At 36.1% G+C, this 22,768-nt stretch overlaps 1 protein-coding gene across 3 annotated transcripts in view; it reads left to right on the forward strand.

Annotated features, from left to right (window-relative positions):
• Ankrd46 (ankyrin repeat domain 46) overlaps positions 1-22,768 on the forward strand; it is a 36,926-nt gene that overhangs the window by 10,524 nt on the left and 3,634 nt on the right. For 2 of the 3 annotated variants that reach the window (XM_047520929.1, XM_047520941.1), the window contains exons 2-4: positions 15,770-15,871; positions 18,042-18,376; positions 19,537-19,695. In XM_047520929.1, the coding sequence (XP_047376885.1) occupies positions 18,066-18,376; positions 19,537-19,695 (470 nt within the window). In that variant the 5' untranslated portion in view covers positions 15,770-15,871; positions 18,042-18,065. Of the gene's footprint in view, positions 1-10,663; positions 10,722-15,769; positions 15,872-18,041; positions 18,377-19,536; positions 19,696-22,768 lie in introns of those variants that run through there. The other variant, XM_047520933.1, reaches the window with a different exon arrangement.

The raw sequence follows: 22,768 nt of genomic DNA on the forward strand, positions 1-22,768 counted from the left end.
ATTATCAATAAAATTTCAGTTTCTCAGAAAATAAAGAATTAATGTTGCTGGGTGTGGTGACTCACGTCTGTAATCCCAGTGGCTTGGGAGGCTGAGGTAGGAGAATCACAGGTTCAAAGTCAGCTTCAGCAACTTAGTGAAGCTGTAAGCAACCTAGTGAGACCCTGTCTCAAAATAAAAAATAAAAATGACTGGGGCTGTGGCTCAGTGATTAAGTACCCTTTAGTTTAACCCCTGGTACCAAAAAAAAAAAAAAATTAGTGAAAGAGAGAGATCTTCAAAGAAGGGAAGGGATAGAATATTTTAAGTTTTGAAGGATACAGGTGACGTGAAATTACAATACCATTATATTGCTTCCAGTTTATATATATAGTGAGATTTTTCAGTAGCTGGAAAAATTTGCACAAAAATATGCTCAAAAATGATTTTATTTTTAATACCCACTATGCTAAGAGAGGAAATCAAAAATACAAAATTCTCAAAACCACAAAAGGCAGAAAAAATGGAAGATAAAAATAGAAATAGAACAAAGGCGTTGATCCACCTGTCTTTTTTGGTGCCAATACCATGCCGTTTTTGTTACTATTGCTCTGTAGAATAGTTGAAGTTCTGGTATTGTGATACTCCCTGCTTCACTCTTCCTGCTAAGGATTACTTTAGCTATTCTGGGTCTTTTATTTTTCCAAATGAATTTCATGATTGCTTGCTCCTTGGCCTATACTCAAAGGACTTAAAGTCAGCATACTACAGTGATGCAGCCACATCAATGTTCGTAGCTGCTCAATTCACAGTAGCTATATTGTGGAATCAACCTAGATGCCCTTCAATAGATGAATGGATAAAGAAACTGTGAGATATATATATGCGTGTATACACACACACACACACACACACACACACACACACACACAATGGAATATTACTCAGCCATAAAGAAGAATAAAATTATGGCATTTGCAGGCAAATGGATGAAATTGGAGAATATCATGCTAAGTGAGATAAGCCAATCCCAAAAAACCAAAGGACAAATGATCTCTGATAAGTGGATGATGATACATAATGGGGGGTGGGAGGGAGGCAAGAATGGAGGAAGGATGGATTGTATAGAGGAATAAAGGGTGGGAGGGGTGGGGGGAAAGAAAAAATAACAGAATGAGACAAACATTATACTGTGTACATGTATGATCACACAAATGTATGACTCTACTTCATGTACAACCAGAGAAACAAGCTGTACCCCATTTGTTTACAATGAATCAAAATAAATAAATTATAAAAAAAGAACAAAGGCAATGAGTAGAAAATAGTAATGAATATGTTGACTTATTAACCCAACTATATCAATAGTCACTTTATATATCAGTGGTATAAATGTACCAATTAAAAATTGGATCAAAAAATCAAGATACCTTCCAATATACACATGAGTCAAAACCACATTGTACATTATCCCTCATTAATATACATGAACATTATGGTGTCAATCAAAAATAAAACAAGATCCAGCAACATCTTGTCTATAATAAAGACACTTTAAAACTAATGACACATGTAGTTTAAAAGTAAATGGGTGGATTGTTCTAACACTAATTTTTTAAAAAGCAAGAGTAGCTGTAATAATAATATCAGAGTAAAGAAAATTATCAGGATTAAAGAAAGTCATTGAATAAGGATAAAAGGAAACAATTCTTCAAGAAAATGTAACATCCTTAAGGTGTGTATGTGTACAGAAATAGCATCAGACTGTATGAGGCAAAAACTGATATGACTGCAAGGATAAATAGATGAATCAATTATTCTTGTCAGAGACTTTAACACACTTCTCTCAGAAATGGACAAGTCCAGAAGACAGCAAGTTATTAAGGACATATTTGAACTCAGCAATACCATTAATCAACTTCATATAATTGACATCTTAGACTACTGCTTCCAAAACAGCAGAATGCACATTCTTCTCAAGCACATGAAACATTCACCAAGATAGGCCACATTCATGGCCATAAAACACACCTTAACAAATTTGAAAGAATAGAAATAATATAGTGTCTATTTTGAGCACAAAGCAATTAAATTAAAAATCAATAACAGCTGGAAAATACTCAGATACTTGGAGATTAAGAAACATGGATCAAAGAAGAAATCTCTATAGAGAAATTAATGTTTCTAGTTAAATGAAAAAGAAAACTAACATCAAAATCTGTGGGATACAGCAAAAGCAGTGTGTAGAGGGAAATTTATAGCATTGAATGCATGTATTAGAAAAGAACAAAGATGTAAAAATCAGTCATCTAAATTTCTACCTTAGGAAGCCAGAAGAAAAATCAAATCCAGAGTAAGAAGAAGAAGATAAATAAGAATTAGAACAAAATCAATGAAATTAAAAACAGGAAGTTACTTACCAGTGAAACCAAAACCTGGTATTTTTAAAAAGATCAATAAACAAAGGAAGAACATAAATTACTGGTATTGGGAATGAAAGAGCATCACTACTGATCCCATGGACATTAAATGGAAAAATAAAAGAAATTATGAACATCTCTGTACCCACAAATTAGATAACTTAGATGAAATGAGCAAGTTCCTTAAAAGATATAACCATCAAAATTCACACAAGAAAAAACAGACTATCTGAATAGATCTGTATCTTGCAAAGAAATTGAGTAAAAACTAACCTTCCAAAAAAGCACCAGGATGATGAATTCTACCAGACATTTAAGGAAGAAGTTATACCAATTCTCTACTATCTCTTTCAGATTATAGAAACTGAGGGAATACTTAATTCATTATGTGAGTACAGTATTATCCTAAAACCAAAATCAGACAAAGACATTGCAGGAAAAGAAACCTATAGGCCAGCAGCACCCCTGAATGTGTATACAAAAATCTTCAAGAAAATATTAGCAAATTAAATTCAAAAAATATAAAAATTATGTACCACCACCAAATGGAGTCTATCCATTTGTGTTCAGGATGAACTATCCAGGATGTGTTCAGCATGTGAAAATCAATGTAATTCATTACATCAATTAAAAAGAAATCACATGATCAAGTAGATGTCAAAGCAATTTAAAAAATCCAACATTTCATGATTTAAAAAAAAATTTATCAGTAAACTTGGAATGAAGGGAACTTCCTCAATTTGATAAAGAGTATCTACAAAAACCTACAGCTAACATCATACCTAATAGAAACTTGAAGCATTTCCGTTAAGATCAAAAATAAGGCAAAGATGTTCCCTCTCACCATTGCTTTTCAACACCATATTGGAAATCATAGATGAAGCAATAAGATGAGATAAGGAAATAAAAGTTATACAGATTGGAAAGGAAGAGATAAAACCATCTTTGTTTGCAAAGGAGTTAAAAACAGGTCCGTACAAAAACCTGCCCACGATGTTTATAGTAGCTTTTTTCAAAATTGCCAACAGTTGGAAGCAACCAAGATGCCCTTCAGTAGTTGAATGAATAAACTGTAGTACATCCAAGTAGTGTAATATTCAGCACTACAGAAGAATGAACTGTCAAGCTATGAAAGAAACAGAAGAAACTTAAATTCATATTCTTTTTTTTTCCCCTTTTTTTGGCTGATGGCAGGGGGCAGTATCTTGCTGTGTTGCTCAGGCAGGCCTCAGATTCAGTCAACCTGCTTCAGCTTTCTAAGTAGCTGGGATTGTAGTCACACATTAGCTTTTAAATGCATGTTCGTAAGTGAAAAAGCCAATCTGAAGGGCTTCATATTGAATAATTTCAGTGATCTGCCTTAGAAGCTGACTGAAGAGAGTTAGGGACAGTGTGCAGGCAGATTTCCTCCTGTTTGGAGTGGCCAGAGGGTACGAAAAGAGAGATTGAGAAACATAAATGAGAAATTCATAGTGTAAAGGAGTGGAGAAGCTGGAAGATCCTGAGGTAGTTGTGGGTCAAAGACTGGGTGGTAGACTGTGTTCCAAGTGTTCAAAGTCCAAGTAAGGGCAACTGAGGTAAAGGAGAGATAAAAGTATTTGACATTAAGAAGTTTGAGGAACTCTTTTGAGTTTATTTTTTTTAAGTGACTAAATTACATGCCTAAAATCATTAAATAAACTAGTTGAAAACTAAAATTTGGGCTAGAGAAGATAGAAGCAGTATGGAAGGACATGGTATTAGATGATAGATAATATTTTAGATGCATTTGTGTTAGTACTGCTGAAGGAGACGTAAAAATAGTGGTAAATTTTTAACTTTAAAGTTTGTGTTTAATTTGTTCTTATGTCTGTCTGCTTTTTTGTTTTGTTTTTGTTTTCTCAGTCACAAACCCAGGGGTGCTTAACCACTAAGCTACATCCCTGACCCTTTTTATTGTTTGAGAGGCAGTCTTGCTGAGTTGCTTAGGGCCTTGCTAAGTTGCTGAGACTAGTCTCGAACTTGCAGTCCTCCTCCTGAGTCACTGGGATTACAGGCATGCTTCACCAGGCCCAGCTGTGTTTGTTCTTATACTTCTCAGCAATTTAAGATACTAAACATTTCAAACTACAGATAATTTCCCCAAATCCAAAACTTGTGAATTTTGAGAGTAGAATTTGTTCTATTTATTTAAAAGAAATAAGAAACTTGTTTTTGTTTATTGTTTGAATACTGTGAAGTCATCTTTTGATAGCATTTTAGAGAACAATTTGCCTATCATAATTCTTTTCTTAATGCATTTCTCTTTAGTACCAGAACAAAAATTCCGAGTAGCAATCATTTAAAGTTTCTTTAAAAAAATTCTCAAGTTTTATAGTTTATCATGCCCCTAACCTCGGGTCATATAGAATATTTATTTATTTATTTTTAGTTGTAGATGGACACAATACCTTTTATTTGTTCTTTTGTAGTGCTGAGAATCCAGTGCCTCACACATGCTAGGCAAGCACTCTGCCACTGAGCCACAACCCCAGCCCATAGAACTTTTATTTTTAATGTATTATTTCCAGTCTCTTCAGTATTTGTCAAAGAGTAAATGACAAAATATTAAGTAGTTCTGAGAAATTGAGTGGGAAAACTAGAAGGAAAATGAGGCTTGTATTTGCCAAAACTAGAAAGCAATTTTAATTGCCAGTGTACAAAAACCGTTTATTGAACAGACGTGCATGGAATACAGCAAGTCTAGAAGAACCATGTAGCTATACAAATTTGAGATCCTTAGTCACTGACTACTCTTTTCTTCCCACATTGGCACAATGGTCCGATGGGTCTCTGAGCAGTCAGTAAAAATAGTTCCATGGGAAACTTGTATGGGGATTTATCATGATCTGTTCCCATTTCTGAAAGACTTCCCAGAACTCTGAGTACTAAATGTAAACTAAACCAACTCATAGATCTGTCATTTTAGTAGAGACACCAAGTCTTAATCAGAAAGAAAACTGCTATCATTCATTGGCTCTTCCATTCAAAATTATTATTCTACTGAAGCTACTGGGACTGCTGAGTCAGTTCTGCCTTAGAATATTGGTGTTTCCCACTTCTTGCCCCACCATTCAGATTCTTAAGTGGCAGCTTGAGAAAAACTTTAGCCAAAAAGTACAACTTTCTGCCTATAATTCTCCTAATCTGGGCTAGGAATCCTAGGAGAAGCTAGTCTGTTTTTCTTTCTTGAGCCTAGGGCCATGTAGAAGCATAGACCTCCTACTTCCTCTTCTCTGGGCCTCAAAGGATGCTTCCCCAATAGGTTACTCCCAGCCAGAAGCAGAAAAAGAACCAAAGGCTCCCCTTAAGTTGTCATGCACTCCTCAACTCTCTTAATTATCAATCTTTTATTCCCTCCTGCCAAAGGTCTTACCTTTAAAGCTTATCATATCCAGCGGGCAGAAAGAGGAAATGTCTCCCTATATAGTGAATCATTCTGTCAATTTTTGGTGATTTTGTGTATTTTTTAATGTTATAAAGGGTACAAATCAGGAGATACATAGGGTAAGGTTGGTTGGCATGCTCCCTCTGGGCACAAGACCTTCCAAGCATACAATGTGTTCACCAGTCCAGAGGTCTCCAAATCTCATGGGGCTTTGCACTCTTACTTACTTTCTCAGGACCAGCATCCATCCTGATATTATCTGACCACCCACTCTGAGACATCTCATTAGCACAAACTCAAGTGTAGTTGAAAGAGGTGCCTTACAAACAACAGACACTTTTCTGAAGAAATGCCAATGCTTTAGCTCTGTGACAGCAATCAGGAACATATGTCTACTGGCTCTAGCACCATTTGTTGAAAAGGCTAGCTTATCTCCATCAAATAGCTTTTGCTCCTGTACGTGCCATTTTAAAAGGTCATTTTAAGCCTTGCAAGCGCAAGGCCCTGGGTTCAATCCCTGGCACTGCAAAAAAAAAAAAAAAAAAAAAGGTCATTTTATAAAAAGTCGTTTGGCTAACTTGGTTTCTTAGTCTACTCTCTAGTTGTTTTTATTTGTATATCCTACTCATTTACAAGGGCCACTAGAGGTTGGAGTAGAATGTAGGTTCAATAAGGGCATATAAGGAGTTCCTGAATTTTAAGGGTCTAGCTAGGCCCTAAATGGAATAGGTAAGAGTGATGTGTGTAGCTTTATGCACGAGTTCACACCTCAGAGATCCAGCGGGGATGGCCCTCGTCCACCTCTTGTCAATAGAATGGATACTTTGCATGAAGGATGCAGTTCACCTAGCACAAATTTAGATTGTGGAAAGGGACAACTTATAATATAATTTTGAAAAATAAACTATTATATTGAAGGTGATATACTTTATATTTCTACCATGAATCATGTATAGGATTAGAACCTTGGGGGTGATGGGTAATGGGTATAGTAGCATGGAAAGTTCTTTTTAAAGTATGGGAAAGAACTCTGTGGTTCTCAGTATCCGTATTTGTAAAATAAAGAGATTGGTTTGGATGACCCTGGATGACCCTTCCAGCTCTAAAATATCCCCTGGAAATAGTTAAGTTTCTTCTAAGAAAACAGTCTTATGCCTTTCAACTGGTTTAAATTTTGTGATATATTTAGAAAATAAGAAATATTTTGTAAAAATTGTAGTTCCTGTATTAAACACTGAATAATTGAATAAAAATGTCATTAATAAGCACCTTATATAATTAGTCTGCTAAGGTGACTTTAATGAGATTTAGATTTCAGAACAGTTGAAATCATTTATGCTGTTAATTTTCTTGGTAAATGTTTTCTAAAGAGAAACATTTAACTTCATCCCAATTCTGAATTTTCACAAGTTTATCATCACTGAGGATTATGATAATTTGTAACTGAAATGAAATGAAGAAAACCTTCAAAGGTGGTCCTTTTTTTTTTTTTTTTTTTTTTTTTTTTTTTCGGAGTGTAAAAGAGTATAATTTATTCAAGTGAGAAGAAAAAAAGACAAAGCGCTCATGAGAGGGAACCTGATAGCGGTTGCCCAAAAGTGCTCCTTTTGCCTTTTACCTTACCAGATTCTAATGCTGCACTCAAAAGCAGGTAGGCCACAAGGTGGCACCATTAGGCCATTTGACTAAAGTGCTACTGTATCTAGAAAAAATTTTAAAAAAAAAATCAATGGACTTTATTACAGAAGTAATACATGTACAGGAAAGACTTCTGATTGATTTTCCAATGCTTATTTTAATTTTTATTATAGAATTATAGGTTATAAACTAGAAATTTCACCAGGTGCGGTAGCACACACTTGTAATCCCAGCAACTTGGGAGTGTGAAGCAGGAGGATCGAAAGTCCAAGACCAACCTCAACAACTTAGAAAAATTCTGTCTCAAAAAATAAATAACTACAAATGGAGATTTGGGCCTACTTTTTCTACTATTTGGTGAAGAGTCTCAGGTCTAATTCCTAGATCCTTTATCTATTTTGAGTTGAGTTTTGTACAGGGTGAGAGCTAGGGGTTTAATTTCATTTTACTGCATATGGACTTCCAGTTTTCCCAGCACCATTTGTTGAAGAGGCTATCCTTTCTCCATTGTAAGTTTTTGGCACCCTTGTCTAGTATGAGGTTACTGTACTTATGTGGGTATGTCTCCATGTCTTCTATCCTGTACCATTGATCTACCTGTCTATTTTGGTGCCGTTTTTGTTACTATTGCCCTATAGTAGAGTTTAAGGTCTGGGATTGTGATACCTCCTGCATCACTCTTCCTGCCCAGGATTGCTTTGGCTATTCTGGTTCTTTTGTTCTAGGGATGTAGCTCATGGTAGAGCACCTTGGGTTCATTCCCCAGCATTCAAAATAAATAAACTGAAAACTTCCTAGAGAGAAAGTCCATTGCTAAGAATTTTAAATGTGGCTAAGTTATTTAATAAAGGTTCTAGAAAATACTGAGAAGTATTAGAATAAAATAAAATACCAGTATTACTTTTGTGAACCATTAATTTTTATTTTAAGCTAATGTTTTCTAACAGTTGAATTCTAACTAGACTTTAATACTTTAAACAAAAAAGTAACATAAATATGTATACAGAAATATATCAGAAATCGTTGGTTGGTGTTTTTTGATTTTTCTTATGGAAAAAGAAGAATTTAGGTAAGACTTTTCTTGTTACCTCAAACATTAAGAAATACTTGAGAATAATGAGTCACTTACTGCAAAATGAGATTTCCAAATATTTTATTGTTGTTTTCTCACACTTTAAAAAAACTTACTTTGTATGAGATGATTACAAAAGGTTACTTCAGAATATGTGTGCTAGACTGTTTCTTGTAAAGGAAGAAACATTTCCAGGTAGTATTTTACTATGGTTTAAAAAGTTCAGTTTGAATGAAATAATTATAGGGAGTTAATTTGGAATATATATGCTAAACTAGTATAAACCCTTATGTTATCTTTGGTAAAAGATTTGCTGAGGTATTTCATTATGTAAATAAAAATCTTGTAAAACAAACAACTTGGTGTTTTTACTTATGCAACAAGGATAATTTTAGTACTTAATCTTATGAGGTTTTTAAAAGGCTTAAATAAATTATTAGAGGAAAAACAGTACCTGCAGTATAATAATTTAATGTGTCAAAAACTGTGTATCTCAAATGTTTGAAACAATTGTTTGCTTAGAAGTAGCAGACATACAAATGTATTCTTTTTCTTTCATTAAGCTTGGTTCCCTAATAGCATCTATTAAGTAAACCTGTTTAACCTAGTTTTAATTAGTATCTGACCTTAAACATAATGAACTGGACTTTTGAAAAGTATTCACACATTTCAAATTAACTTTCTCCTTTGTTAGGTTAATAAAATTTTATGAAGTAATTGATAGCTTAACATTGAAGAAATCACACTATTGATTGTAACATTTAAATTAAAATGTTAAATATACCACAAAATGTGAACTCTCCACAAATTTAGGTATAAAGTAAAAAGTGTATCTGTTAATGGTGGATTCAGCTCTATCTCAAAATTGCTCTTGCTGAATTTTTATTTTTTTATTTTGAAAGTAAAATTCAGAAGATTCTACTTAAAAAATCTTCCCTCTAATGTTCTTCATAGTACTGGGATATCCTGAAAGGATAATATTCTCAATTCCTCTTTTTAATTTACTTGTTACTACACTTTCAGAAAGAGAATGACTCTTTTCTGTTTTAAGAACCCAAAGTAAATATTTGCAGTTTGTCTTTATTAGGACAGATAACTCAAAAAATTACAATCCTGATCATACAATCAATAGGAATTTACTCCCCAGTCCTTTCTAATGTAGAATGCCAAAAAAAAAAGATAAAGATTTTAAATCCAGCTTTCGTTTAAGATGAACTATAATTCAGAATCTTGGAAGTTTCCGAGTGAGCAAATAAAGCATTACATCAATATTGCTGTCACAAGTGAAACCATTAACCCTTAAACAGACAAGGTGGCTTCATAGCCATTCATGATAGCCAGCCTCATCTCTTCACATGTTTCAAATGCATGATCTAAAACCTCATTAGGATATTCAGATATTAGCCAAAAAGATTATTTTAAAATTGTTAGACTATACATTTTGATTGACTTTAAATGTCTGAATTTGAATCTATATAATAGGGAAAATAGTACAGATTTCTTTTTTCTTTTTTTTCTCTCTCTTCTTATTATTTTTTATTTCCTTTTTTTTTTTTTTTTTTTTTTATGGTACCAGAAATTAAACCCCAGGCACTCTACCCCTGAGCTATATCCCCAACTCTTATATTTTTTATTTTGAGACAAGGTCTCAGTAAGTTGCTGAGGCCAGCCTTAAACTTGTAATCCTCCTGACTCAGCCTCCCAAGTCACCGAGATTACAGGTGTGCACTGTACTTGGCTGACAAATTACTCTTTAATATGCTAAGAAATTCAATAAGAAATTTATGGTACATACATACAGTAGAACACTCTTTAACCATTAAAAATGGCACACTGGTAACATGGAAGGATATTCACAATATGGTACATGAAACAATTAAACATTGGTTTATATAATAAGAATTAAATAAATACATATAGGAGGGGGAAAAAAAAAAAAAACACTAGAGGACCATAGCACCAAAATAGTAGGAGTTATTTCTAGTTGGTAGGATTATGGGTAATTTTTATCTTCTCTCCATTCATATATTTTCTAAAAAAATTTTACGGTGAAATGTAGAACAAATTGTAAGAAAAAAATGTTACTTTAAATCCTCTGACAGTGAACTTAATTGAATATATATTTAGGAAAGAATTGTCAGATTCTCCGATCTCTAAATTTCAAGAAACAAGTGCTAGGTGTTGTGCGTTCTGCCAAGATACACAGGTAAGACACAACTATTTCTTGCCTTCTAGAAATATGGTCTGGAAGGAATTGTGGGACATTTGTGAGCAAGCAACAAGTTTTGTATGAACTGTTTTCTCCTGATTATCTTGATAAGAGTAGTGAGACCACATGGCATACTGGGAATAGCATTGAACAAAGATGAAGCCCCACTCTGTCACTCACAGAGGTGTGACCATAGACTCATTAACCTCTGTAGGTGTTGGAAATTAAGATCACTCTGTTAGAGAAGTACAGCTACTGAAATAAACAGACTGAAGAAATATAGCCAGATTTCCTTTAAACATAACTTTTTTATTTTCTTGCCCAACATCTGTAAATATGTGCAAAGCTTAGGGTTTTTGTTTGTTTGTTTGGTTGGTTTTTTGTTGTTTGCTTTTTAGCAGGTGTTATTTGTTTGCTGTTGTTTGTTTGTTTTGTAGTGCTGGGGATTCAACCCAGGGCCTCAGGCACACAAGCACTCTATCACTATCACTGAGCTGTGTCCACACCCCAGAGCTTTAGGTTTCAAGAACAGTCATTCTAAAGTACTAGTGGTTAGGATTTAATGACTTCATCTGAAATTCTGGCTTCAAGGTTCTTTGAGGTTATTCTATGTTTTGAAACAACAGTATCCTTTTAAAAGGATAAAAATAACCAACTCAGATATAGAGAATATAGATTTCGGTACTCCATTTACTATATATGATTCATTTTCTCAATTTTGGTACTTTTCTTTGACATTAGAAAATGTAGGCAGTAAGACCTGATAAGCTCTCTCAAGCTGTGCCACTTTTTTCCTTGCATTTTGACAGTGTCTGATGCTTTGATCTTTGATTAAAATTGCTATTTAGGAGCTGGGCACAGTGGTGCACACCTGTAATCCCAGTGACTTGGGAAGCTGAGACAAGATGATGACAAGTTCAAAACGAGCCTCAGCAGATTATCAAAGCCCTAAACAGATTAGCGAGACCCTTAAAAAAATTTGCTATACAGGGATGACGTAGTCAGTCCATTGGAATCAAGAAATGTAGCACTTACTCTTGCCTTACCCAGTGATTTTTCATGACAAATCAATATTTATGTACGGTGGTAGATATTAGATATAGAAGGCCACTTTAGGTTATATGTACAGTATATATTTAAATAGAATATCTTTTCTCAATTAGATCTTAACCATCAAGAATATGATCTTAAAGTTTTGATTATTGACCTAAGATTGTGAGTCTAGAGTTTTAGATATTAAATTAAAAGAATATTAGATAGAACTTTCCATCAAGTCAGTGACACGCTCCCACCCAGACTTCCTTATTGGTTTATTTAGATTCAGACAAGAGCCATTTGACATTAAGGGCACTTTTCTAGGTGATCACCTCATCCAAAAGGATGTCTGACTTGATGAAGTCCATCAGGAAGTACCGAGAGAATGAGTTGAAAGTGTCAGGTTGCACCAGCCCTCAAGACCTGACCCCCAGTTCTGTTTGAACAATCCCAGCATGTCTACCTCTGATCCAGTCCACAGACAATATCCCTTCTGGGCCCTGTCCCTTAGGATGCAGAGCTCTGGTGAAGAACCAGCATACTTTCTGGGGCATAGCCACTTCCACCATGGACTCTTCATGCACCAGACCTGGTGTTTTTCTCCTGCCAGGATCCAGTTCACTCTTTCCTGGGGTTCTGTCTTCCACACTAGATGTCTTCTCATTGCTAGAAACTGCCCTGATACCAGATTGATGTTCTGTGCAAGCTTTCTTCAGTCTAGCAGAGTGTTGTGCTCAGCCTTGTGAGGAGAATGACTTGCATATTGAGTGCTGAAGTACTAGAGCTGGTTAGTAGCTGAGCTGGGATTCAAACCCAGGAATTTCAGCTCCGCACACGTTCCAGGTGGAGTGACCAAGCTCTCGACAGCCTCTAGCCAGCAGGAAAACATCCTCTCTGTTGTACACCCCTCAGGGTAGTCTCTCTTAGGAGAGTCCGACTATATTATATGTCTTTCCCTCCTTTCCCCACCTCTGAAAGCAGCTTTCATTACACTTAACTTTTACATTCATTCACAGGGGAACTGACTCAGTCCTCGGTGAATTTTTAAAGGTACTTATCACTGTTCACACTCATTAGTGCCTCTAACTCTTATTGTGGAATGGTTCTTAAACACCCCCATTGGTGAGTTCTAGGGATCCATCTATGTTTTTCCAAATGCTTAAGTGGTACAAAGAAGTTACCATAAATAACCTAAAGCCCAGAAAGATGACTCCAAAGATGGCCTTACATTGTTTTTTTGCATTGGGGAAGATAGGCATCTTCCAGCCCAGTAGTCTGTCAATTAAAATCTTTAGGCCTTCATATGGCCCAGCAATTGTACTCCTAACAATTTATCCCAGAAAAATAAAGATTAGGTTCACGTAAAAGCCTGTACACAAATGTTTGTAGAAGCTTAGTGTAATGGCCAACCAACAATGGTTGACAAATGTTTGTACATCTTTACCATAGAATACTACTCAGTATTAAGATAGGGACAAACTGTTGATACACATAATCTGGATGAATCTCCAGAGAATTGTGCTGAGTGAAAAAAGCAGTTCTAAAGGTTCCATGTATGGTACTGTGTGGTTCCATTTATACAGCATTCTTGAAATGACAGTTACAGAAAAGGAAGACAGAGTAGTGGTTTCCAAGGGTAGAGGAGAGGTGGGGGTGGAAGGGAAGAAGATACAAGTATAAATTGAAAGATCTTGTGGTGGTAGAAATGTTCTGAATCTTGCTTATGTCAGTGTCAATATCCTGGATGTGATGCTGTACTGCAGATATGCAAGAAGTTATCACTTGGGTAAAGGTACACAGGAACTCTTATTTCTCACATGTGAATCTACAGCTATCTCAATATAAAAAGTTTAATTAAAAAATCTTTAGTCATTCTTGGCCCTTGGACATTAGTTAACATGTTCTGCTTTTCTGATTTTTATTCACTTTATGACTTCTTAGGGAAGCCGTTAATAGATGTCTAGTGGTTAAGATTCATTGCAACTGTGGCAGTTTTCTTGGCTGTTTTCTAGTAATTTGGTCTAATATACTTGTATAACATAAGTATGGAAGTACATAAGTGAATCTGTTATTGGATCACATGTGTTTTGTTACCAAAGACCTTGGCACATCAGATGAAAGTGGCAGAACCATCACCTTTTTGTCAATTTAAGGGAGTACTAAGTAGTTATTTGAGGCATAATTATCTATCTGGCACTCCATCTCCAAATGAAAAGCAAAACTTCTTTTTTACATAATGTCGACTCTTTTACCTTCAGAATAATCCCCTGGCACTATTTTAACTTTGAATGCTGAAGCCAAGTCCTATATTAAAGAAAGGCATTAGTTGTGAAGACTTCACTCCAATGGTTAGAATGAGAGAGGGAAAGTTCTAGGTGTTGGATGAATTCAGGATGTTTGTTCAGAAGATTAATGGTTCAGTAATACTAAGTATGTCTGAATTGATGTTAAGAGATCACAGAAAACTAGGAAACAAGGATAGATGTTTTTTGTATTACGTCTTCATATTTATTGACACTGTTGTGGAGATGGTGCTCACATGCAGTTTATCAGGCATTATCACCAGCTCCAGCTTAGCACTAATAGCCCTATGATACAACCTGAATACATACTGTAAATGGAGCATCATAAAATGCCATTATTTCCCTATATGAATTTATTTAAGGTATGACTGACCAAAAAAAGGTTAATATAAGTTTCAACTTGACAACAAATTTGGGATTTGGACTTTATATCACACCAGTTAGCATAGCACATTTCAGCACATGGTAGATATTTAATGCATTAATATTGCTTTTTTTGTAGTTCATATTGCCTACTTATATCCCTGCTTCTATGATCTGTCCAGAAGAATGTCAAGTGAGCAGTCAGGGTACTTTCATAGTCTAGATCTCAGTGGACAGTGGGCAACCAAAGCAGGTCCCAATGGAAGCATTAAGATAGGGTGACACCACGGTTCAGGAACAAAGTCAGGTGGTATGGAGAAGATTGCAGCTAGATTTGGGTCAGATTTTCACACTGAAAAGAAGAGGAAGGACATTCTCAGGAAGAGATGTAAGTGTATACATTCAAGATAGATTAGAAAAAATTTTTTTTCAGTATGGGAATTGAAATCAGTGGCATTCTACCACTGAGTTGCATCCTCAGTTCTTGTTTTATTTTTATTTTGAGTCAGGGTCTCACTAAATTGCCCAGGCTGGCCTTAAACTTGGGATTCTCCTGCCTCAGCCTCCTAAATCTCTGAGACTACAGGCATGTGCCACTGTACCCATTCAAAAATATTTTTCCTCATGTATCCTCTTGGTTTTTTCAAAAATTTTTTTTAGTTACAGATGGACATAATACCTTTATTTTATTTATTCATTATTTTGTGGTGCTGAGGATCAAACCCAGTGCCTCACGCATGCCAGGCAAGCACTCTACCACTGAGCCACAACCCCAGCCCTTATGTATCCTCTTGGTTTAAATGTAAATGTATCCTTTTGGCTATTTTCACTGTTCCTTCCCATTCTCATTATGAATAGTGTTTTATTTCTACAAGTGCTTTTGTAAGGGACAGAGATGTGGCTCAGTGGTAGAGCACTTGCCTACCATATGCAAGGCGTGGGTTTGATTCCCAGCACCTTAAGAAGAGTTTAAAGAAGTAAAATGATGTTTTTGTGGTGTGATCTGGGAGCCAGCCTCCATTTATAATGTTTAAAAAATAAGCATTCTGAATTCTAGACAGTGACTGTGGGTGCATTTTTGGGGCCTAGTTTGTTCTCTGTTGATGGCACATAGTTTGATGTTTCTTCTTTCATGCTTTCGTGTTTGTGGACGACATTGCAGCTCCACGTTAAGCCTTCCTTGCTTTTCACTGCTTTATTGCTGGTCAGTTACTTCACTAGTCTGAAAAGTTGCTGTCCCACCGCAGGTTTTCTGGGGTCCTTCGGTCTGTCTGTGTGGAATAGAACAGGACATTCTTTATCATGTCACACCTTTGCTATAACTTAATTTTCTTTTTATTGTAGATCCTTGCTGGCATATTACTGAATATTTTTATTGAACCTGCTTAAGAATTCAGAGAAACTGCTGAGTGACCACTGGAGGAAAGATCTAATCTTTCAACTGACGTAAGTACTTTCTGCTGTGGGCTCCCTCACACTGTGTGAAAACCTTAGTGACCTGTGGCATTGTATTAAAGGAGATTTGGCTCTGTGATCAAGATGAACAACACTGTTCATCTGTCATTGGGGTAAACATGGGGGTGAGGTTTGCAAGATTCTCAAGGACAAAGAAGGTGACAAAATTCTCTACACTTACTCGCACCTAAAATTGAATAGACAAGAAAGGCTTATATTCTTACTGAGCCCACACTTAGAAGAATCCTGTTCTGACAAACACAAGAATTCTTACCGTATTTGAGTCAAAATACCAAGGAGATCTTTTTTCAGTATCTATTCTTACAGAATTTAGACAAAGTATATTATCTCTCAAAAAGCTCTGAATATATGGTGTTTTGTTTTTAAAAAGGTTTATGATAAGCTTTTATTATACAAACCAGTAAGTACTGTAGGGGGAAATGAGGAGATTACCCTCCAAAACGAGTTCCTGATTATTTTATTGAGTAAATTCTTCTCATGGAGTTAATTTTCTTAAAAACCGTTATTTAGGGCTGGGGAGATAGCTCAGCTCGTAGAGTGCTTGCCTCGCAAGCACAAGGCCCTGAGTTCGATCCCCAGTACCGCAAAAAAACTAAAAAAAAAAAAAAAAACGTTATTTAGTATTATAATCTGAAGTTTATTTCATCCTGACCTCTGTAATTCTTGATCATAAGCAGATTTTCCCCTTATATGGAATCATCCTGACCAGCTGCTCTCCCATCATATCCACGCACTCACATCCACTGAGTCATCCTGCTTTCCAGAATGTTCCCTCCTCCCGCTGCTGTCTTAGGTCAGACTCTTATCATTTCTTGCCTAAATTGCCGCATTGACCTGTTCATTGAGCTCCCTGCCGTCAGTCTTTCCCTCTCCAGTCTAACCCTCCATGTCATCTTCTGGCATCATAGGTGTGCCATTTCCTTGGCTTAAAATCCTACAGTGACTCTCACTGAAATTCAAGGATAATAAGCCTTACCGTGGAAGGTAAGTGGTTAGGAAGTAGGTAAAGCTCATTAAAAGCCCTTAGTTGATGCCCGGCTCAGAGCAGGGCCTCAGTCAGTGTACTGCCTCTCCTTCCCCCAGAGAACCCATGGCAACAGCAGAGCTCCAGTGTAAAGGCAGCCCAGGCCTGGAGGGATGGGGGCTCTGCTGCAGAAACAGACTGAAAGGAAGGTGGGCCAACAGTCCCACTGGTATCCACAGCCACGCCTTCTGCTTTCCTGAATGCTCTGGAGCTTAGACACGAGATGAGATTGGTCTAGCACTCATTCTGTTAGTGTTCCAGGAAGAAAGACTTCACCTGAAGAAATGCAAACTGAACCCCTTTGAGCCTAAGCTTTTATAACCTTAGAGTAAGAGCGAAATCTCTGTGAACGCATTCTTCTCAGCTTTTGTATTTTCCTGTTTTGATTTGTTTTTGGTTTCCTAGTAAAATTTCCTTTGAGAGGCTTGAACTTTTTCTTCAGTGAACCAAGGGGAAAAAGAGAGAGAGAGAGAGATGTTACAGTGGGCACAGTTGGAATTACTGCTGTTGTCCCACCTCTGCATTCCCAGGAAGGCCTACTTTTCCTCATCTATCTTCAGACAGTTGGAGTTTGGCAAAATCCTGTATTGAGATGATCACACAATATAGCACAGTGGGGTTGATAATGTCAAATGAAGGTTAATTTGTATTGATTTCATGACTTTTCCAATTTTTAAATTCAGTTTGTTATTTTTATTAACTTTTCTCTTCTATGAAAACTTGAAATTTTGTGCTATAAACACAACATTCTAAAGGTCCTTATTGTCAATTAAGTTAATTTTTCTTTCATTCAGGTAATTTTGTTTACCATATAGAGTATCACAAATACAAGGAAAAGCAAATATATGAAAGAGAATTACTTACATGGTGAAAAGTAAAACAGCTTCATAGTAATTTAATTGCAATTTTGATCTAGCAAATGTGAGGAAAATAAAATCATTTAATGGAAAATAAAATATAATCGGTAACTTTGTTATTGTTGTTTCTGGTCAGTAAAGTAATTTTATTATAGACGAGAATCCAAGAAGGATAAGAAATAGTACTTTCATGATCGACTTCATTGTCTTGATTCAGTTTGGCTTCATCAGATCTCACTCACCTCATATTTCATTACAGGCATATTCCATCCACATTAGAACAATGTCCTACGTTTTTGTAAATGATTCTTCTCAAACTAATGTGCCCTTGCTACAAGCCTGTATTGATGGAGACTTTAACTATTCTAAGCGGCTTCTGGAAAGTGGCTTTGACCCAAATATCCGTGACAGCAGAGGCAGGACAGGCCTTCACCTTGCAGCAGCCCGAGGGAATGTAGACATCTGCCAGCTGTTGCATAAATTTGGTGCTGATCTGCTGGCCACAGATTATCAAGGAAACACAGCTCTTCATCTCTGTGGCCATGTGGATACCATCCAATTCTTAGTTTCCAATGGACTCAAAATTGATATATGGTAAGTTCTTTGTGGTTTTGAAGTCTAGTCATTTTTTATCATTAGTCTTTGAACAAGTGGTCTAATCTCAGAGTCTTCATTTTGTTTCCTATTGATCAGTTGTAATGACAAGTTCAGAAAAGCATTGAAGACTGAGGTCTCGTTAGGCAAGTGAGAGAACAAGAGACTAACTTCTAGATTTACACTGAAGCAGTACAATATTTCCTGTGAAAAGAGTGGCTAGTTTCTACTAACTCATTGCATAGTGTAAGACGGGGTAAGAAGGAAAGAGCTAATATTTGTTGATAATCTACTGTGAGCTGGACTGTGTTTGTGTACATTGCAGCTCATCTCGTCCTCAGAACCAGTAGCTTTTACGGTAGTTTGTTCTGTTCATCTTATACATGGAGTTGAGATGAGATCACTTGGCTATAAGGGACAGAGCTGGAATGTGAACTTAGTTCCTGACTCCAAAGTTCATTTGCCTTCTGTCACATAACATACCAACTTCATAATCTCTCTGGGGTTCAGGGTCTTTAGATGGAGGAAGTTTGAGGAAGTCATGGGTTTTTAACTTGATTTAGAAATACCCTGTTTCTTGAATGGGAAAGATGTCAGGCCACCTTTAAAACTGAGTTTGAGGTTTAAATGACAGTTACTTGCTGCCCTGGTTTATTGGTGTTGCAATGCTCCTGAATCTGAACAAGACAGTAAATGATTCTGTTACTGAGGTCACAATGTAGTGGGAATTAACTGTAGGATTCAGTGTGATTAGGGTTCTGTCCTGTTACTACTGTTAAATAGCTGAGTGTACAAAAGTAACTTTAAAAAAAATTTTTTTAAAGATTTTAAAAATATATGCTCTTCCCATAAACTCTGTCAAATAAGAGTGAATCTAGAACTAAACTGTCCAAGTAATCTCTGAGAAGATGTTCTCTTTTTATTTACTGTCTTTTACCCAGTCTTTTTACTTGTGTATTTTCCTTTTCCTTTTCCCTGGAATGAAGAAAGTAGGTTGATTCAAACATCAGCTTCTGACTTGCACTTTGGCTGTGCTCCAAGATTAATTTTAATTTTGAGTTAATTGATTCCATCCTTTCTTCACTGAGATCTATACAAATGAGTACTAACAGGATAATATAACTGCTGTAAGCCTCTTTATTTTTATGAATTTTTTTTAGCAATCATCAAGGTGCTACTCCTTTAGTTCTGGCAAAGCGCAGGGGAGTGAATAAAGATGTCATCCGATTGCTGGAATCTTTGGAAGAACAGGAGGTAAAAGGATTTAACAGAGGAACTCACTCGAAACTGGAGACCATGCAGACGGCTGAGAGTGAAAGGTACTTGAGATATAATTTTTTAAGGGGCCAGTCACTAAGTACCTGGATCTTTTGTTGGAACTTTGTGAACTTGGTTTCTTTGCTTTCAATTGCAGGGTTTTGATTCTATCTTTGAACTCTATATAGTCTTTATGAATTCAGATTACAATTGAGAAAGTATTAACAGAAAGTACTATGTGCCCCCATGCACATAATGTTCAGCCAGCCACCTGCTGTATTGCAGTGCAAGGGAGAAGAGCTAGTTAAAATCTGAATCTGAGGGAAGGAAACAGGAATTTAAGAATTCTAAGTACAGATCACCAAAAGAATCAAATTTCAAAAAAGGAAGAGAAAGATAAGACTGAGAACTTGGACAATATTAGAAAGATCAAACAGATAGTTTCAAGGATAGGAAAGTGGAGTGCTGAGAAATAAAAACAGGGAAAGTAAGATAAGACTGAACCCATACACAATTCAGTCATTGAAAGTGACTTTCATGGGAGTTGGAACTAATGAAATTTGGGTTTCTCTAAGTAACTGAAGCTAAGATGCAGTGGCTGATGAGGTCCTAAATATCTCATCACTTTTCATCAAGAGGCAGTGGAAAACATGGTTCAGGGAGTTTTGAAAAGTTGGCAAACGATCCTTTCTGCAGCCTACTGGCTCATCAAGGGAAGTCAGTAGACCTGGCCTAGTTTTTAGTGGCACACAGTTTGGTGAACCACCATGGAGTTTTGGCCACTACATTATACAGAGAGGTGAGAAGGATAATAAGCTTACTATCACTTGTTCCCAAATTTTTCTGTAGAATATAGATGGAACAAAAAAGCCCACATCAGCTATTCACCTTGTATCTGATTGACCAGGACTTGACTTTAGTGTGGCACCAACCACTCAGATACCACTTGTGTATCTGTAGGTTCTAAATTAAATTTTTCATAATCAGCCTTCCTTCATCTGATTCCTTTGCACCCATGATTGCCTTCCTCCTCCTCCAGTGCTGGCTGGTATACTACTGGCACCATTAAATGCCACTTTCAAGCTTAGGTCTTCTTTGTTTATATACTTTTACTCACATTTTTATCCTAAAGCAATTCAACAGTTTTACCTCTAAAAGGGTTCATGCTCCTCATGTTACCGTCAAAAGATGACAAATTTTAGATAAACAAAGTCAAAGATGCATTTGCAAGCCCTTTTCTCTCCTGTATGCTCTGGGTCAACAGTCAGTGTCAAGCACTCTAACAATGTTAACTATTCTTTGTTAAAGATCATGTTCCTTCAAAATAATTTGAAATTTATCTTCATCTTTCTAAAATAATATTACATTATTTTAAACTTCTTTACTATGACAAATATCCAAGAATGTGTTTTTAATTGGTGTATTTTTGAGACCTTTATTTTGTTAATAGCCATTTTCCAGGACCCCCCCCCCTTTTGTTTTAATCAGAAATACACTTTTATCTTTATTTTGCCTCTATTTTGATTACATAACTAAGAAGTGATTAGTTGCGTAGGTGGCTCAGTATCAAATATTTACTCCTACTTTTTTCATAAACTTTTCATGTAACTCTAGCATGAGACTTTGTATTATTTACACCTTTGCCTAAAGCCACTTCTTCAAGAATTAAATCATTAATACTTTTATTACCTAGATTTCCTACCTTATTTAGACCTCTTAGTGTCATGGAATAAATGCAGTGATTGAGGCTTAAGTTTAAAGACAATGTCATTAGGAAAATGTACATCAAAACCACAGTGAAATACCACTTCACAGCTAATAGGATGACTATAATCAAAAGTCAGTAACAAATGTTATGAAGGATAGGGAGAAATTGGACTTTTACTTTGCTGGAAGGAACATAAACTAGTGCAGTCCCTTTAGAAAACAGCCCGCAGTTCCTTAAGGTGTTACACATATAGTTACCATATGACGCAGCAATTCCACTTATAGGTGCATACCAAAGACAATTGAAATCATATGTCCACACAAAAACTTCTGTATAGATATTTATAGCAGCTTTATTCATAATAGCCAAAAGATGGAAACCACCCACAAGTCTATCAACTGATGAAAGAATAAACAAACTGTCACCTGTTCATTGAATGGAGTATTATTCCACCGAAAAAGGAATGAAATCTGATATGTGCTCCAACATGGGTCAGTACTGCAGAGAAGCCAGATACAAAAGGCCACATATTATATAATTCTTCCTATATGAAATGTCCAGAACAGGCAAATACACAAAGATAGGAAGTAGATTGTGGTTACAAGGAGCTGCAGGAACAATTCAGAGTAACTGATGGGTACGGAGTTTCTTAGAGAGGTGAAGAAAATGTTTTAGAATTAGATAGTGGAGATGGTTTATAACTTTGTGAATATACTGAAAGCCACTGAAATGTATAGTTTTAAAAGATGAATTTTATGGCATGTAAATCATATCCCAAAAAAGGTAGGGGTAAAAAGTTTAAAGGGATTAGCTAGCATATGGCATTATAACTCTGCTGTGTGCTGACGTTTTCTAGAAAAGAAAATGAAGCAAGGTTTTAAATGGTTTAATACAGTGTTTTCCTTAGGGTTTCCAGATATATAACATAACTTCTGTGTAAGGGCCTATAGTTGAAGCTGCTGAAAAACATTTCCCACTCCTACTAGTATCCTAAGTTTAATTTAGTTCCTTTTTATTATAGAGGTACGGAATGACAAAGACAGTGTAGATAACATATGTTTAAAAAGAAAGATTAAACACACACACACACACACACACACACACACACACACAATTATACTAGAGTCAGGTATCCCCTGAACGATGGAAAGCATTTCATTGAATAATCTCTCTATGAAAAAAAATTCTGATTGGGTCAATCATGGTTGCACATGCCTGTAATCCCAGCGACTTGGGAGGCTGAGGCAGGAGGATCACAAGTTCAAAGCCGACCTCAGCAACTTAGTGAGGCCCTAAGCAACTTAGTGAAACCCTGTCTCAAAATAAAAAATAAAAAGGACTGGGATTGTGACTCAGTAGTTAAGTGCCCCTGGGTTCAAAATCCCTGATACCAAAAAACAAAAATTCTGATCGGCCAAGCTTCCTGA

Source organism: Sciurus carolinensis, chromosome 1 (assembly GCF_902686445.1).
Source record: "Sciurus carolinensis chromosome 1, mSciCar1.2, whole genome shotgun sequence".
Classification (NCBI taxonomy): domain Eukaryota; kingdom Metazoa; phylum Chordata; class Mammalia; order Rodentia; family Sciuridae; genus Sciurus; species Sciurus carolinensis.